Source organism: Embiotoca jacksoni, unplaced genomic scaffold, assembly GCF_022577435.1.
Source record: "Embiotoca jacksoni isolate LCO1_2020_lvr unplaced genomic scaffold, fEmbJac1.0.p SCAF_4, whole genome shotgun sequence".
NCBI classification, from domain to species: Eukaryota; Metazoa; Chordata; class Actinopteri; family Embiotocidae; genus Embiotoca; species Embiotoca jacksoni.
In genome coordinates this window covers 7607137-7624982 of record NW_027185392.1, presented here as the reverse complement: position 1 = coordinate 7624982, position 17846 = coordinate 7607137, and the positions used below count along the sequence as shown (strand labels likewise).

The following is a 17846-nucleotide window of genomic DNA, read 5'->3' as shown; positions in this document are numbered from 1 at the left end:
GTACGCTACCCACTTCAAAAGCTGCAGCACTGGAGAGCCAAGCACCTCAGGTTTATGACCCGAAATTGAAAGACGAGCAAGTTGGGGGCAGTATTGAAGTTCATTTCGTCAGGTCTTTCCAAGGTGGCACTGAAGTCAAAGATGACTGCAGCCAAACCTTGCCATTGAAGCAGTGTTGTTGTGAAGATAAGCAATGCCGATTACCCGAAATGCAGAAGTTACACTCATCGGTATCTATCAGAGACTTTAGTCTGAGCCTGTCAGAGTCAGACAAAGCTGAGACTGACTTTAGGGATCTTTGTGATGAGTTAAGCTGTACATCACAGCTTGGTAATACAGACACAGCCAGAATAATCTATGATCCTAGCCTATTAGTCTTGGCACCAGAGGACCCGAAACAAACTCTAGCCATGGCTGAGAATGACAGAGATGTAGCTCATAACAGCAGGATCTCTCTGAAGTGTACTGATGATGCCACAGCCCAATTCTACAAAGTACTCTATGGCCATGACAAATGCCCACAAGTTTCAGATGTGGGCATGGGACTGAAACCCTTCAAGTCAAGCAAGGATGAAAACACAAAACCCCAACAATACAGTGACGGGTATCCGGAAAACATGCCCTTCATTGATGATAATGATGATTTCCAGTCAACTGAGCCTGTTATTGCTACAGCTAAGTACAGCATGGTGAAACCATTTATAATGAAGGTACCAACGACCATTTTGCCTCACATGGTCTGTGACTCAACTGATAGGAACTGTAATTGGAGTTCTCTTAGTCCAAACAGTGAACATGTCATAGTCGAGGCAAAGACATCCAACACCACTGAGACAAAGACTGAATCCTGGAGCTTTTTTCTACCTATCACCCAACTCACACCACAATCTCCTGTTCAAGATGTGGCATTACCCTCCACTTTTATAGAGTACAGCCCTTTGACACCTGATTCTTTGGCATCTGAGGAGCAGTGTCGCTCATTTTCACCTGTTAATGAAAGGGGTCTCTTTACAGCAGAGGCATGGCTATTAAATGACTCCATACCTAGACTGTCATCCTCTGAATCTGTAACGTCAATAGGTGATTATAGGGCAATGTCACCTCAGGGGCAAAAAAAGATTTCCTCTGCAGACTTTTCAAGCATATTGGATGAAAGACGGGCACTCTCTCCAATGTCTGATGCATGCAGTTCAACAGAAATTACAATCAATTTCTATAAAAATAAATTAAACCCCTATCACTCACAAACTTATGAACGTGAGTCTCTGTTTGGTTCGAAAGATTGTGCCATTCCTGTAATTTCGCAGCCCCTTTGTTCTGAGTCCTATGAGTCTTGGAATAAGTACAGACAATTGTCCCCTGACTCCCAAGTACCAAAATATAGTCAACTGGTTACTGAAGGTGGACATATAAAGAGAGAGGACACAGCATTTTCACCTTTGTCATCAGATATTGAATGTGAAGAGTTTTTGCTTGAAGATGTTTCTCCTGATGGAATCGCATCTTCTCCTGACTCAGGTACATCTATCAATGAGTATGGATCTTCAGATAGGGATTGCCGACCATCTTCCCGGGAATCTCAGTGCAGTTTTTCATTTCTTGAACTCTTGCTCTCAGAACCAACACGCGGCCAACTTATGAGTCAATATTGTGATTATTACTTAAAATATTCAGGAGAAAACCCATCCTCACCGTGCCCCTCCTGTAACGTTCCTCCTCTCCCTCAAGAATCGGTCACATCAAATTATCTTTCATCAGATTTTTCAGGTTCACAGAGCCAGCACAAAGAATGTGATTATGTGGAATACGCTATGAACACTCCTCCATCACAGCTTAATGTATGGTCAGATAAAAAAAGCACAGATAGACCAGACTCATTGTCATGTCATCTGAAAGCCAAAGAAATACCAGCTGCTAATTCAGCTGAAAAATATATTACATGTGCAGATGTCAAAATTACCCAAAGCGAAGAGTCAGGCTGTTCAAGTAAAGAGGAAAAGTTGTTTCAGGCCTGGCCAGTGGGATCTAAAGCCCCAAAACCCGAGGAGGAAAGTAGTCAATCTTACCTTGGTTACTGGTTTTCAAAGTTGGAACCACAACCTTCTAAAGACGAAGAATCAAAAGGTCACTCAAATAATAATTTAGAAGACAATGATCTAAAAATAGTCAAAGACAAGAAAAACAAAAATTCTATGAATCGGCATGGGGAGGAAGAATCCAAAATAAACTTTCACTCCGATCACAAACACCAAAGAGGATCTATTGAAACATTTCACATGTTAAAAATAAAAGCATCAAAAAAACCATTGACCTTTAACTTTGTGGATAGACAGAAATATATTTTGAAGTTTCCAAATGAAATAACTCCACCATCAAACAAAAGAGCAACCTTACTTAATGCTGTAAATTGTTTAGAGGATGTCGAAATTTGTGATGAACAAATGTTTGATGAAAGCGTATCAGATTTGCGAGACTCACTTGCTTCAAGTGTTGAAGCAAAACACCTTGGCATAACTGTAAATGCATCCCCTCTGCAATCCACTGCAAGACCTCTTACATATGCAGATGTTGTGCGGGGCGTCACATATGAAAAACAAGCAGACGAGTTTTTGGGCTTCAAAATATCTGAGTTTAGAACTGTTTGGCCTCAATCTGTTCAATCAGAGAAGAAGGGCACCTTCCCCCTTGTAGATGATTCGCTGGAGGACTTAAGACCTCAGTCTCCCGAATCACTGGATTCTCAAAGTGAACTCAGGCCCCTCTCTCCTGACTCACCTGTTCCAGAGTTCAGATCTCCCCACATCGATTGCGACGTGGACTTTTCGGAGCACAGGTCGTTTACACCGGAATCAAAGTTATCGGACTGGGAAGGTACTGATTTGTGTCTTGACGTCCTTTTTGACGAGTCCAGACCAGGATCCCCACAGTCAGTTTCATCAAACTTTGAACTTAACAAGTTATTTTGCAGCAGGGCTTTGTCCCCTGAATCTGTGTCTTCCGATTTTGACTTTTTGCTCCTTCACGACTGGCTGGCCGACTTTAGAGCATCATCCCCAGAATCTGTGGCTTCAGTCGAGCAACACTTTGTGTCTCCTGTCATGACATTTGGTCAATCAAAGAATCAACATTGTAACTACTACTTACAATATTCTGAAAATAGATCAATATCACCTCTTTCAACAGTGTCAGATGTTGAGGAGTTTGAATTTTGTCTCCAGGACATATTTGACGAACATAGAGTAGATTCACCAGATTCACTTCCTTCACATGAAACCAAACACTCAGGTGTAAATGTAACTACATCCGCTCTGCTGGCTGCTGCAAGACCTCTTACATATGCAGATGTTGTGCGGGGCGTCACATATGAAAAACAAGCAGACGAGTTGTTGGGCTTCAAAATATTTGAGTTCAGAACTGTGTGGCCTCGATCTGTTCAATCAGAGAAGGAGGACAACTTCCCCCTTGTTGACGATTCGTTGGAGGACTTAAGACCTCAGTCTCCCGAGTCAGTGGATTCTCAAAGTGAACTCAGGCCCCTCTCTCCTGATTCACCTGTTCCAGAGTTCAGATCTCCCCATATCGATTGCGACGTGGACTTTTCGGAGCACAGGTCGTTTACACCAGAATCAAAGTTATCGGACTGGGAAGGTACTGATTTGTGTCTTGACGTCCTTTTTGACGAGTCCAGACCAGGATCCCCGCAGTCAGTTTCATCAGACTTTGAACTTGATAAGTTTTTTTGCAGCAGGGCTCTGTCCCCTGAATCTGTGTCTTCCGATTTTGACTTTTTGCTCCTTCACAACTGGCTGGCCGACTTTAGAGCATCATCCCCAGAATCTGTGGCTTCAGTCGAGCAACACTGTGTGTCTCCTGTCATGACATTTACTCAATCAAAGAGTCAACATTGTAACTACTACCTACAATATTCTGAAAATAGACCAATATCACCTCTTTCAACAGTGTCAGATGTTGAGGAGTTTGAATTTTGTCTCCAGGACATGTTTGACGAACATAGAGCAGATTCACCAGATTCACTTCCTTCACATGAAACCAAACACTCAGGTGTAAACGTAACTGCATCCCCTCTGCTGGCTGCTGCAAGACCTCTTACATATGCAGATGTTGTGCGGGGCGTCACATATGAAAAACAAGCAGACGAGTTTTTGGGCTTCAAAATATCTGAGTTCAGAACTGTGTGGCCTCAGTCTGTTCAATCAGAGAAGGAGGACACCTTCCCCCTTGTAGATGATTCGCTGGAGGACTTAAGACCTCAGTCTCCCGAATCACTGGATTCTCAAAGTGAACTCAGGCCCCTCTCTCCTGACTCACCTGTTCCAAAGTTCAGATCGCCCCATATCGATTGCGACGTGGACTTTTCGGAGCACAGGTCGTTTACACCAGAATCAAAGTTATCGGACTGGGAAGGTACTGATTTGTGTCTTGACGTCCTTTTTGACGAGTCCAGACCAGGATCCCCGCAGTCAGTTTCATCAGAGTTTGAACTTGACAAGTTATTTTGCAGCAGGGCTTTGTCCCCTGAATCTGTGTCTTCCGATTTTGACTTTTCGCTCCTTCGCGACTGGCTGGCCGACTTTAGAGCATCATCCCCAGAATCTGTGGCTTCAGTCGAGCAACACTTTGTGTCTCCTGTCATGACATTTATTCAATCAAAGAGTCAACATTGTAATTACTACTTACAATATTCTGAAAATAGACCAATATCACCTCTTTCAACAGTGTCAGATGTTGAGGAGTTTGAATTTTGTCTCCAGGACATGTGTGACGAACATAGAATAGATTCACCAGATTCACTTCCTTCACTTGAAACCAAACACTCAGGTGTAAATGTAACTGCATCCCCTCTGCTGGCTGCTGCAAGACCTCTTACATATGCAGATGTTGTGCGGGGCATCACATATGAAAAACAAGCAGACGAGTTGTTGGACTTCAAAATATCTGAGTTTAGAACTGTTTGGCCTCGATCTGTTCAATCAGAGAAGGAGGACACCTTCCCCCTTGTAGATGATTCGTTGGAGGACTTAAGACCTCAGTCTCCCAAATCACTGGATTCTCAAAGTGAACTCAGGCCCCTCTCTCCTGACTCACCTGTTCCAGAGTTCAGATCTCCCCATATCGATTGCGACGTGGACTTTTCGGAGCACAGGTCGTTTACACCAGAATCAAAGTTATCGGACTGGGAAGGTACTGATTTGTGTCTTGATGTCCTTTTTGACGAGTCCAGACCAGGATCCCCACAGTCAGTTTCATCAGACTTTGAACTTGATAAGTTTTTTTGCAGCAGGGCTTTGTCCCCTGAATCTGTGTCTTCCGATTTTGACTTTTTGCTCCTTCACGACTGGCTGGCCGACTTTAGAGCATCATCCCCAGCATCTGTGGCTTCAGTCGAGCAACACTTTGTGTCTCCTGTCATGACATTTACTCAATCAAAGAGTCAACATTGTAATTACTACTTACAATATTCTGAAAATAGACCAATATCACCTCTTTCAACAGTGTCAGATGTTGAGGAGTTTGAATTTTGTCTCCAGGACATGTGTGACGAACATAGAATAGATTCACCAGATTCACTTCCTTCACTTGAAACCAAACACTCAGGTGTAAATGTAACTGCATCCCCTCTGCTGGCTGCTGCAAGACCTCTTCCATATGCAGATGTTCTGCGGGGCGTCACATATGAAAAACAAGCAGACGAGTTGTTGGACTTCAAAATATCTGAGTTCAGAACTGTGTGGCCTCAATCTGTTCAATCAGAGAAGGAGGACACCTTCCCCCTTGTAGATGATTCGTTGGAGGACTTAAGACCTCAGTCTCCCGAATCACTGGATTCTCAAAGTGAACTCAGGCCCCTCTCTCCTGACTCACCTGTTCCAGAGTTCAGATCTCCCCATATCGATTGCGATGTGGACTTTTCGGAGCACAGGTCGTTTACACCAGAATCAAAGTTATCGGACTGGGAAGGTACTGATTTGTGTCTTGACGTCCTTTTTGACGAGTCCAGACCAGGATCCCCACAGTCAGTTTCATCAGACTTTGAAGTTGATAAGTTTTTTTGCAGCAGGGCTTTGTCCCCTGAATCTGTGTCTTCCGATTTTGACTTTTTGCTCCTTCACGACTGGCTGGCCGACTTTAGAGCATCATCCCCAGAATCTGTGGCTTCAGTCGAGCAACACTTTGTGTCTCCTGTCATGACATTTACTCAATCAAAGAGTCAACATTGTAACTACTACTTACAATATTCTGAAAATAGATCAATATCACCTCTTTCAACAGTGTCAGATGTTGAGGAGTTTGAATTTTGTCTCCAGGACATGTTTGACGAACATAGAGTAGATTCACCAGATTCACTTCCTTCACATGAAACCAAACACTCAGGTGTAAATGTAACTACATCCCCTCTGCTGGCTGCTGCAAGACCTCTTACATATGCAGATGTTGTGCGGGGCATCACATATGAAAAACAAGCAGACGAGTTGTTGGACTTCAAAATATCTGAGTTTAGAACTGTTTGGCCTCGATCTGTTCAATCAGAGAAGGAGGACACCTTCCCCCTTGTAGATGATTCGTTGGAGGACTTAAGACCTCAGTCTCCCGAATCACTGGATTCTCAAAGTGAACTCAGGCCCCTCTCTCCTGACTCACCTGTTCCAGAGTTCAGATCTCCCCATATCGATTGCGACGTGGACTTTTCGGAGCACAGGTCGTTTACACCAGAATCAAAGTTATCGGACTGGGAAGGTACTGATTTGTGTCTTGATGTCCTTTTTGACGAGTCCAGACCAGGATCCCCGCAGTCAGTTTCATCAGACTTTGAACTTGATAAGTTTTTTTGCAGCAGGGCTTTGTCCCCTGAATCTGTGTCTTCCGATTTTGACTTTTTGCTCCTTCACGACTGGCTGGCCGACTTTAGAGCATCATCCCCAGAATCTGTGGCTTCAGTCGAGCAACACTGTGTGTCTCCTGTTATGACATTTGATCAATCAAAGAATCAACATTGTAACTACTACTTACAATATTCTGAAAATAGACCAATATCACCTCTTTCAACAGTGTCAGATGTTGAGGAGTTTGAATTTTGTCTCCAGGACATGTTTGACGAACATAGAGCAGATTCACCAGATTCACTTCCTTCACATGAAACCAAACTCTCAGGTGTAAATGTAACTACATCCCCTCTGCAGTCCACTGTAAGACCTCTTACATACGCAGATGTTCTGCGGGGCGTCACATATGAAAAACAAGCAGACGAGTTGTTGGGCTTCAAAATATCTGAGTTTAGAACTGTGTGGCCTCAATCTGTTCAATCAGAGAAGGAGGACACCTTCCCCCTTGTAGATGATTCGTTGGAGGACTTAAGACCTCAGTCTCCCGAATCACTGGATTCTCAAAGTGAACTCAGGCCCCTCTCTCCTGACTCACCTGTTCCAGAGTTCAGATCTCCCCATATCGATTGCGATGTGTACTTTTCGGAGCACAGGTTGTTTACACCAGAATCAAAGTTATCGGACTGGGAAGGTACTGATTTGTGTCTTGACGTCCTTTTTGACGAGTCCAGACCAGGATCCCCGCAGTCAGTTTCATCAGACTTTGAAGTTGATAAGTTTTTTTGCAGCAGGGCTTTGTCCCCTGAATCTGTGTCTTCTGATTTTGACTTTTCGCTCCTTCACGACTGGCTGGCCGACTTTAGAGCATCATCCCCAGAATCTGTGGCTTCAGTCGAGCAACACTTTGTGTCTCCTGTCATGACATTTACTCAATCAAAGAGTCAACATTGTAACTACTACTTACAATATTCTGAAAATAGACCAATATCACCTCTTTCAACAGTATCAGATGTTGAGGAGTTTGAATTTTGTCTCCAGGACATGTTTGACGAACATAGAGCAGATTCACCAGATTCACTTCCTTCACATGAAACCAAACACTCAGGTGTAAATGTAACTGCATCCCCTCTGCTGGCTGCTGCAAGACCTCTTACATATGCAGATGTTGTGCGGGGCATCACATATGAAAAACAAGCAGACGAGTTGTTGGGCTTCAAAATATCTGAGTTTAGAACTGTGTGGCCTCAATCTGTTCAATCAGAGAAGGAGGACACCTTCCCCCTTGTAGATGATTCGTTGGAGGACTTAAGACCTCAGTCTCCCGAATCACTGGATTCTCAAAGTGAACTCAGGCCCCTCTCTCCTGACTCACCTGTTCCAGAGTTCAGATCTCCCCATATCGATTGCGATGTGTACTTTTCGGAGCACAGGTTGTTTACACCAGAATCAAAGTTATCGGACTGGGAAGGTACTGATTTGTGTCTTGACGTCCTTTTTGACGAGTCCAGACCAGGATCCCCGCAGTCAGTTTCATCAGACTTTGAAGTTGATAAGTTTTTTTGCAGCAGGGCTTTGTCCCCTGAATCTGTGTCTTCTGATTTTGACTTTTCGCTCCTTCACGACTGGCTGGCCGACTTTAGAGCATCATCCCCAGAATCTGTGGCTTCAGTCGAGCAACACTTTGTGTCTCCTGTCATGACATTTACTCAATCAAAGAGTCAACATTGTAACTACTACTTACAATATTCTGAAAATAGACCAATATCACCTCTTTCAACAGTGTCAGATGTTGAGGAGTTTGAATTTTGTCTCCAGGACATGTTTGACGAACATAGAGCAGATTCACCAGATTCACTTCCTTCACATGAAACCAAACTCTCAGGTGTAAATGTAACTACATCCCCTCTGCAGTCCACTGTAAGACCTCTTACATACGCAGATGTTCTGCGGGGCGTCACATATGAAAAACAAGCAGACGAGTTGTTGGGCTTCAAAATATCTGAGTTTAGAACTGTGTGGCCTCAATCTGTTCAATCAGAGAAGGAGGACACCTTCCCCCTTGTAGATGATTCGTTGGAGGACTTAAGACCTCAGTCTCCCGAATCACTGGATTCTCAAAGTGAACTCAGGCCCCTCTCTCCTGACTCACCTGTTCCAGAGTTCAGATCTCCCCATATCGATTGCGATGTGTACTTTTCGGAGCACAGGTTGTTTACACCAGAATCAAAGTTATCGGACTGGGAAGGTACTGATTTGTGTCTTGACGTCCTTTTTGACGAGTCCAGACCAGGATCCCCGCAGTCAGTTTCATCAGACTTTGAAGTTGATAAGTTTTTTTGCAGCAGGGCTTTGTCCCCTGAATCTGTGTCTTCTGATTTTGACTTTTCGCTCCTTCACGACTGGCTGGCCGACTTTAGAGCATCATCCCCAGAATCTGTGGCTTCAGTCGAGCAACACTTTGTGTCTCCTGTCATGACATTTACTCAATCAAAGAGTCAACATTGTAACTACTACTTACAATATTCTGAAAATAGACCAATATCACCTCTTTCAACAGTATCAGATGTTGAGGAGTTTGAATTTTGTCTCCAGGACATGTTTGACGAACATAGAGCAGATTCACCAGATTCACTTCCTTCACATGAAACCAAACACTCAGGTGTAAATGTAACTGCATCCCCTCTGCTGGCTGCTGCAAGACCTCTTACATATGCAGATGTTGTGCGGGGCATCACATATGAAAAACAAGCAGACGAGTTGTTGGACTTCAAAATATCTGAGTTTAGAACTGTGTGGCCTCAATCTGTTCAATCAGAGAAGGAGGACACCTTCCCCCTTGTAGATGATTCGTTGGAGGACTTAAGACCTCAGTCTCCCGAATCACTGGATTCTCAAAGTGAACTCAGGCCCCTCTCTCCTGACTCACCTGTTCCAGAGTTCAGATCTCCCCATATCGATTGCGACGTGGACTTTTCGGAGCACAGGTCGTTTACACCAGAATCAAAGTTATCGGACTGGGAAGGTACTGATTTGTGTCTTGATGTCCTTTTTGACGAGTCCAGACCAGGATCCCCGCAGTCAGTTTCATCAGACTTTGAACTTGATAAGTTTTTTTGCAGCAGGGCTTTGTCCCCTGAATCTGTGTCTTCCGATTTTGACTTTTTGCTCCTTCACGACTGGCTGGCCGACTTTAGAGCATCATCCCCAGAATCTGTGGCTTCAGTCGAGCAACACTGTGTGTCTCCTGTTATGACATTTGATCAATCAAAGAATCAACATTGTAACTACTACTTACAATATTCTGAAAATAGACCAATATCACCTCTTTCAACAGTGTCAGATGTTGAGGAGTTTGAATTTTGTCTCCAGGACATGTTTGACGAACATAGAGCAGATTCACCAGATTCACTTCCTTCACATGAAACCAAACTCTCAGGTGTAAATGTAACTACATCCCCTCTGCAGTCCACTGTAAGACCTCTTACATACGCAGATGTTCTGCGGGGCGTCACATATGAAAAACAAGCAGACGAGTTGTTGGGCTTCAAAATATCTGAGTTTAGAACTGTGTGGCCTCAATCTGTTCAATCAGAGAAGGAGGACACCTTCCCCCTTGTAGATGATTCGTTGGAGGACTTAAGACCTCAGTCTCCCGAATCACTGGATTCTCAAAGTGAACTCAGGCCCCTCTCTCCTGACTCACCTGTTCCAGAGTTCAGATCTCCCCATATCGATTGCGATGTGTACTTTTCGGAGCACAGGTTGTTTACACCAGAATCAAAGTTATCGGACTGGGAAGGTACTGATTTGTGTCTTGACGTCCTTTTTGACGAGTCCAGACCAGGATCCCCGCAGTCAGTTTCATCAGACTTTGAAGTTGATAAGTTTTTTTGCAGCAGGGCTTTGTCCCCTGAATCTGTGTCTTCTGATTTTGACTTTTCGCTCCTTCACGACTGGCTGGCCGACTTTAGAGCATCATCCCCAGAATCTGTGGCTTCAGTCGAGCAACACTTTGTGTCTCCTGTCATGACATTTACTCAATCAAAGAGTCAACATTGTAACTACTACTTACAATATTCTGAAAATAGACCAATATCACCTCTTTCAACAGTATCAGATGTTGAGGAGTTTGAATTTTGTCTCCAGGACATGTTTGACGAACATAGAGCAGATTCACCAGATTCACTTCCTTCACATGAAACCAAACACTCAGGTGTAAATGTAACTGCATCCCCTCTGCTGGCTGCTGCAAGACCTCTTACATATGCAGATGTTGTGCGGGGCATCACATATGAAAAACAAGCAGACGAGTTGTTGGACTTCAAAATATCTGAGTTTAGAACTGTGTGGCCTCAATCTGTTCAATCAGAGAAGGAGGACACCTTCCCCCTTGTAGATGATTCGTTGGAGGGCTTAAGACCTCAGTCTCCCGAATCACTGGATTCTCAAAGTGAACTCAGGCCCCTCTCTCCTGACTCACCTGTTCCAGAGTTCAGATCTCCCCATATCGATTGCGACGTGGACTTTTCGGAGCACAGGTCGTTTACACCAGAATCAAAGTTATCGGACTGGGAAGGTACTGATTTGTGTCTTGATGTCCTTTTTGACGAGTCCAGACCAGGATCCCCGCAGTCAGTTTCATCAGACTTTGAACTTGATAAGTTTTTTTGCAGCAGGGCTTTGTCCCCTGAATCTGTGTCTTCCGATTTTGACTTTTTGCTCCTTCACGACTGGCTGGCCGACTTTAGAGCATCATCCCCAGCATCTGTGGCTTCAGTCGAGCAACACTTTGTGTCTCCTGTCATGACATTTACTCAATCAAAGAGTCAACATTGTAACTACTACTTACAATATTCTGAAAATAGACCAATATCACCTCTTTCAACAGTGTCAGATGTTGAGGAGTTTGAATTTTGTCTCCAGGACATGTTTGACGAACATAGAGTAGATTCACCAGATTCACTTCCTTCACATGAAACCAAACACTCAGGTGTAAATGTAACTGCATCCCCTCTGCTGGCTGCTGCAAGACCTCTTACATATGCAGATGTTGTGCGGGGCATCACATATGAAAAACAAGCAGACGAGTTGTTGGGCTTCAAAATATCTGAGTTCAGAACTGTGTGGCCTCAATCTGTTCAATCAGAGAAGGAGGACACCTTCCCCCTTGTAGATGATTCGTTGGAGGACTTAAGACCTCAGTCTCCCGAATCACTGGATTCTCAAAGTGAACTCAGGCCCCTCTCTCCTGACTCACCTGTTCCAGAGTTCAGATCTCCCCATATCGATTGCGATGTGTACTTTTCGGAGCACAGGTCGTTTACACCAGAATCAAAGTTATCGGACTGGGAAGGTACTGATTTGTGTCTTGACGTCCTTTTTGACGAGTCCAGACCAGGATCCCCGCAGTCAGTTTCATCAGACTTTGAACTTGATAAGTTTTTTTGCAGCAGGGCTTTGTCCCCTGAATCTGTGTCTTCCGATTTTGACTTTTCGCTCCTTCACGACTGGCTGGCCGACTTTAGAGCATCATCCCCAGAATCTGTGGCTTCAGTCGAGCAACACTTTGTGTCTCCTGTCATGACATTTACTCAATCAAAGAGTCAACATTGTAACTACTACTTACAATATTCTGAAAATAGACCAATATCACCTCTTTCAACAGCATCAGATAATGATTTTGAATTTGGTTTCAAGGAAATGTGTGAATACTACCAAACAGATTCACCAGATTCACTTCCTTCCTGTTCAGCTTTCGTCAAACCTTATTTTTCTGATTTCAAACCAATATCGGGAGAGAATTCTGTTTTTCTAACTGAATCTCAGAAATTTTGTTCCCATCCCAACATAATTTTTTCTGATACGTCTTCATCAAACTCAAATCAAGGAAACTTTACTCACAAATACAGGGTCAGACAGAATCCTCCTACTCCTCACAACCTCATTTCACATTTGTATGATCCACTTTTTAAAGGAAAATGTTCTTTTTGTGAAATACGGTTGTCTCAATGCAGCCAAGAAAATTAAATTTTCATGGTTAACCACAACATCACATCATAATAACCACCGCTACAATGTGACAGAGATTACGTTTTTTAACATCCTTTTACAGTTTTTATAGCTCACCAGATGACACAAGAGCAGATGAAGTTCTGTCATTAAAATATACATTCAATGTTCATTATTCCCCTCCACATCAATGTACTGCTGGTTCTTGTGTCAGTTGTTTTAACAGTTAGGGTCCCTAATTATTTATTGATTTTAATTTAATTTGAGTACTTCAATTCAAATCCTGAAATTTAAAATTTTGAATCTTTGTTTTATTTGTTTGTTTTAGATCAAATGACTTCCACCTTCCCCTAAATCATTTGGGCTCTCACAAAACAAAACAAAGGAAAAACCACAAAACACTGGACACCACAATGCTGGAGAGAGATTTTAATAATTTATCTTTTGGATTTTTGTCAGATTTACTTTCATTACATCTGCCTTAGTTATGCACAGTTCACAGTCATTCCTAAATTTTGATAATCTATCCCTGAAACTCTTTAAACAATAGCATATTTAAATTAAATTTAAAAGTTTTTGCCTCTTCCTTTGTAAAAAGCCAGACTCTTCCTCAGCAGTCATATAATACTCATACACGATCGAGTCTATAAAGAAAAATATGTGATGAGGCCCATTTCTTTAAAGAAGCAGTTCATAAATAATCTCAATAGTCCGTGTGGGAAATTCACATCGTCCAGCCAAATTTTGTCATTTGAAATAATCATGACTGGCTCCAAACAATTCCTCACTCTCTTACTCTGTAGATACAGTCAAAGATTCACCTCCCTAAACATTGATGGCATAAACTAAAACAGATGAAACATGATATATACTGTAGCTCCTTCCTCAAACATAAAATTCCCTGTCATTTTTTTCTGACCTGTTCTCTGGACACCGAAGAAGTGTTGTTTGATCTAACTAGAAAGTTTAACCAACTTTGGACAGAGTTGAGTCACATGCCATCTGTTGAAAATAATGGATTTCATCATGCTGTCTGACTGAAAGAGGCTTTCCATGAACAAACTCAAGCCAAGAAAGAATCGGTAAAACGAAGACCACTTGTGACTGAACATAAATGGACCGATCTCAAATCACAATTAAGGATGACACACACCCAAGATTTGTTTTCCCAAGAACATGAAAAGAAAATCCATGAGCAAGAACTGGAGAAAAAGTTCCTCCGTGTCGGTAAGACCGCACGAGCTCTTGCTGAATGCCGTGTTGATTTCAAAAGTAATAAATAGGTGATATCTTAATGTAGAACCGTTCTTCAAGCTTCAACTAATAACATTCAACTACTGTGTAGTCTCTACTATCTTGCTTTGGCATGTTTGCATTCAAGCAGACGGAATGGCCTTTTAGTGAACCAAAACTAATGGACATGAAAAATGAAAAATCACCTGCACAGTGCTGTTTACATATTGTTTTAACAGCCATAAAAGTCTAAGCCAAGTAATGTACTTGCCACAGCTGGAGGCATGTGCTATTTGTCATGTTTGTCTTCCTGTTTGTAAGGCATAAGCTTCTAATGTTTATATAACAAACATAAAAAAGAAACTCTCCATTGGTGCTCATAATGTTCAATGACGATGCCCAAGTGGCTGGCAGAAGGTCAATTTAGAATTCAGTACAGCTGCAAAATTAAATCTAATGACACAATTGCACATTTGGGCAAAATATTTCCTCAAACTTCTGCCATCCTACCACCTACTGCCTTCTCTAATATCTTGACAGGGGACACAACACCATGAGTTTGGTTGAGTTCATTGTTTAATTTTCACCTGGTGTAGTTAAGTATCTTGTGTTTTTACATGATTTTAGTGACTTTATACAGAACATTATTTGAGGCTTGTTATTTACTTTATTAGCAGAATTATTTACATTTTGGGAAATGGGTAGACCTGCAGATATCAGTTGCATTTGATTGTAACAGTTATTATAAACTTGGTTTGGCATTTTCATGGGAAGTGTGATGCTTCCTGACTTTATATCATGACATGGCATGTCCACCTTCATGTTACATCAGGTCCTAATTCATTTGTGCCTTCCTATTACACTGATATGAATGATATAGTATTTTCGCATCTTAACTATTCATGTAATTATTTTTTGTTTAAAGAATATTATTAACACAAATGTTAATAATATTACCGATACACATGTGGGCTACAAATGAATTTCTTCATCTGAGACACTGCTCTTACATCAGCCGGTCCTTGACAAGTGCATGTCTCATTGAGTCTTCCACCAAAGAAATCACTCATGCTATTTATTTGTAATTTGTTTTCCCACTCCATTGTATTATTTCTTTCAGGTATCAGCTGCATCTTCCAAGACTAATCTATCGCAAACTTCAAAACAAATAAATGTTGATTTTGGCCAGGGTCATATCTTTCCAACTGAGACGCCATCCTCGGCACATGATTCAAACACACTTTCCACTGAAAAACTAGAATTACCTATCCCTGGTGCCTTTGATTTAAGTAAAACACAATATGACAACACAATGACCCATCAAAGTAGTTCGCCACAGGAAAAAGATAAAAAGCTGTCATTCCCCAAACAAAGTGAAGATTCTTGGGCAGTGATCCCAGACTCACCTTGTCAAACAGTACAAGACTGTCCAGATGTTTTCACCATCATGTCCTCAGAGTCTACGCCAACACCACCCGGGTCTGGGTCCCCTCAGCTTGACCAGCTTCTGTCAGATCTGAAGGAGATGAAACTTAGGTTGGGACCAGAGACACTTGACCCAAGTTTGTCAGAATCCACTAATGACAGCCCTGAAGTTGATCAGATTTTTGAGTTTCAAGAGCTTCCACTTCAAGGTCATAGCCATACAGAATATAGTGATAACCCGACAATCAGCGGGTCATCTGTTGAACAGCTTGGTGAGGACAACCACTCAAATGCAGCGGTCACAGAGCCAGCACATTTCCAGGCACCATATCAAGTTGAGCCTGAAGTGGTCTCACTACTTCCTGATCTAACAAAAACTACTGAGACAAGCGATCTTAAAGACAGTCCTGTGTCCACTCCTGAATCCCTTTCAATCCCAGATTCTCCCCTGAGTCTTTGTGAAGAAATTGATCCATCACTGAACTCAAGTTTTCAAAATTCTGGAAATGCCACTGAGACATTTCCCTCAGTAGCTGCACAATGTCGGTCTGACCTCACCGAGAAAAATCAGACTGATGTTAGTGGGGAAGATTTTACAACTGACACTTTTCAAAGTCAAGCAGGGCATGAATCATCTTCACAGTCTATTGACTCACAGGGTTTGACAGAAGAAAGTAACCAAGATCGACTTCCACATTTATGGGAAGCAATCTCTGATGAACCTCAGAATGAAGATTTTTCTCTTTCGGATTTGACTCCTGAAACAGTCAGATCTTCAAGATCTTTCAGCTTTGAGGAACTGATGCCATACTCGTCCTCAAGGAACTTTGAGATGTCTTCAGATGAAGATAGGCCAGGGACCAATGGACATTATTCAGCAGAATCTCTAACTCCAGTAGACTATGAATGTTTTGCCTCTGAGTCCACTTCAGTCAAACCCAAAACTGAGACGAAGTCATCAACCTCTGATGAGGAGTACAGCATGCCGCCTGGGTATGCACAGGTCTATATTTCAGCTGCTTGCACTGACATACCTCCAGGATACTCTGAGGTAGTGTGCAGTGGTTCAGAAAGTCCAACCTTTGAATATTCTGACCCAGAGCCTTACTTTGACTGCAAACAAGGTGCATCCGATTTCTCAGAGACTGAGCCTGATGAGCCTGAGGCAAGAGCAAGTGGAGGTCCACCCCAGGATCATCCCAGCCTGCCTAGACTGCCGGAAAAGGGGAATGGCAAAGTGCTTTTATCTTCTGGAAGTGAACATTTTGAGGATGATCCTTTTGTGCATGAGCCTCTTCGTCATGTACATGACGAGAGTGAAGAATTCCTACAGTACTCAGAAGCATCAGATGAAGAATTCACCTTATGTGAGGCTTCACAACCACCTCCTCCTATCTGTGTCTATGATGATACTAATAAATCTCTGACAAGGGTAAGATAAGATTTGTTAAAAACCCTGCAAGTTTTTCCCAGGGCTGAGCTTGAGCCAATATTTGCTTCAGAGAGGAATGACTGCTAACCCTCTGACCACATGAATGGGATCTAAAACTCCTCATAACCCTCAATTTGTTTTGATTTCAGATTTAACAAATCCTAACTCAGCATGTCTCTTTGTTGCCTTTAACTAGTTGTATCACTCACATTGGTAACATAAGTTACATTGTTTTTTATCAGTAATGCAAGTATTCATTGTTTAAGTAAAAGCATGGCGTCTTTTCCACGCGCTTTTGAAGTTACAGACTGCCATGTTGTACTTTCCAATGTAATATATGAAAAAAATTAATTGTAACACCCAACACATTGGTAAGTGCACCATATCACTCTGCTTATCGCTTGCTTTGCTGCAAACATAGCATTTATGTATTGTCATTCATTAAGTTTTAATGGATTGTTGTTGCTTTGGTCAGGAAATCGCTGCAGAGCTCGGATCACTGTCAGAAAGTTCAGATGATGATTTTTTGACCACCAGAATAGTACGAAGGAGAGTTGTCATTCAGGTATCTGATTTAGCACGAGTGATGGTGTTTTAAATTAGCATGGAGAATGGGTCTTAACCTTAAGTCTTAATCAGATTGTTTGAAAATGTGTTTGAAGATAAATAACCTGCCATTTGATTTGAGCAGATGACTAAATGTCATGGAGGTGTTTTATGCTGCTGTGAGCTGTTCTTTGTTGGTTTATTTGACAACATAACCCTGAAAATGCAAGTTTGTTTTCCTGTCTCCCAAAGTCCCCATTTTCTCAGTGAATTTTAACCTAAAATGCAAGTTTTATGTCCTGCTTTCTCTCTAACATTTGTTTAACAGTGGAGAGTTAAACTTGTGAACATGACACTGA

The 17846-nt window shown here is 42.3% G+C and overlaps 2 protein-coding genes across 5 annotated transcripts in view; both read left to right on the top strand.

Annotated features, from left to right (window-relative positions):
- ank2a (ankyrin 2a, neuronal) overlaps window positions 1-17846 on the top strand; it is a 78904-nt gene that overhangs the window by 55631 nt on the left and 5427 nt on the right. The window lies entirely within an intron of this gene.
- On the top strand, window positions 7-17501 carry LOC138209525 (dentin sialophosphoprotein-like). 3 transcript variants are annotated; one of them, XM_069168163.1, is made up of 3 exons: window positions 12878-14078; window positions 15205-16876; window positions 17417-17500. In XM_069168163.1, coding segments are annotated over exons 1-3 (1725 nt in total). In that variant the 5' UTR covers window positions 12878-14027; the 3' UTR covers window positions 17419-17500. The 3 variants fall into 3 exon arrangements, 2 of the variants coding, with proteins under 2 accessions (XP_069024264.1, XP_069024263.1); XR_011179165.1 differs by lacking the exon at window positions 15205-16876 and having other exon boundaries at window positions 7-14078; window positions 17417-17494; XM_069168162.1 differs by having other exon boundaries at window positions 15205-17501.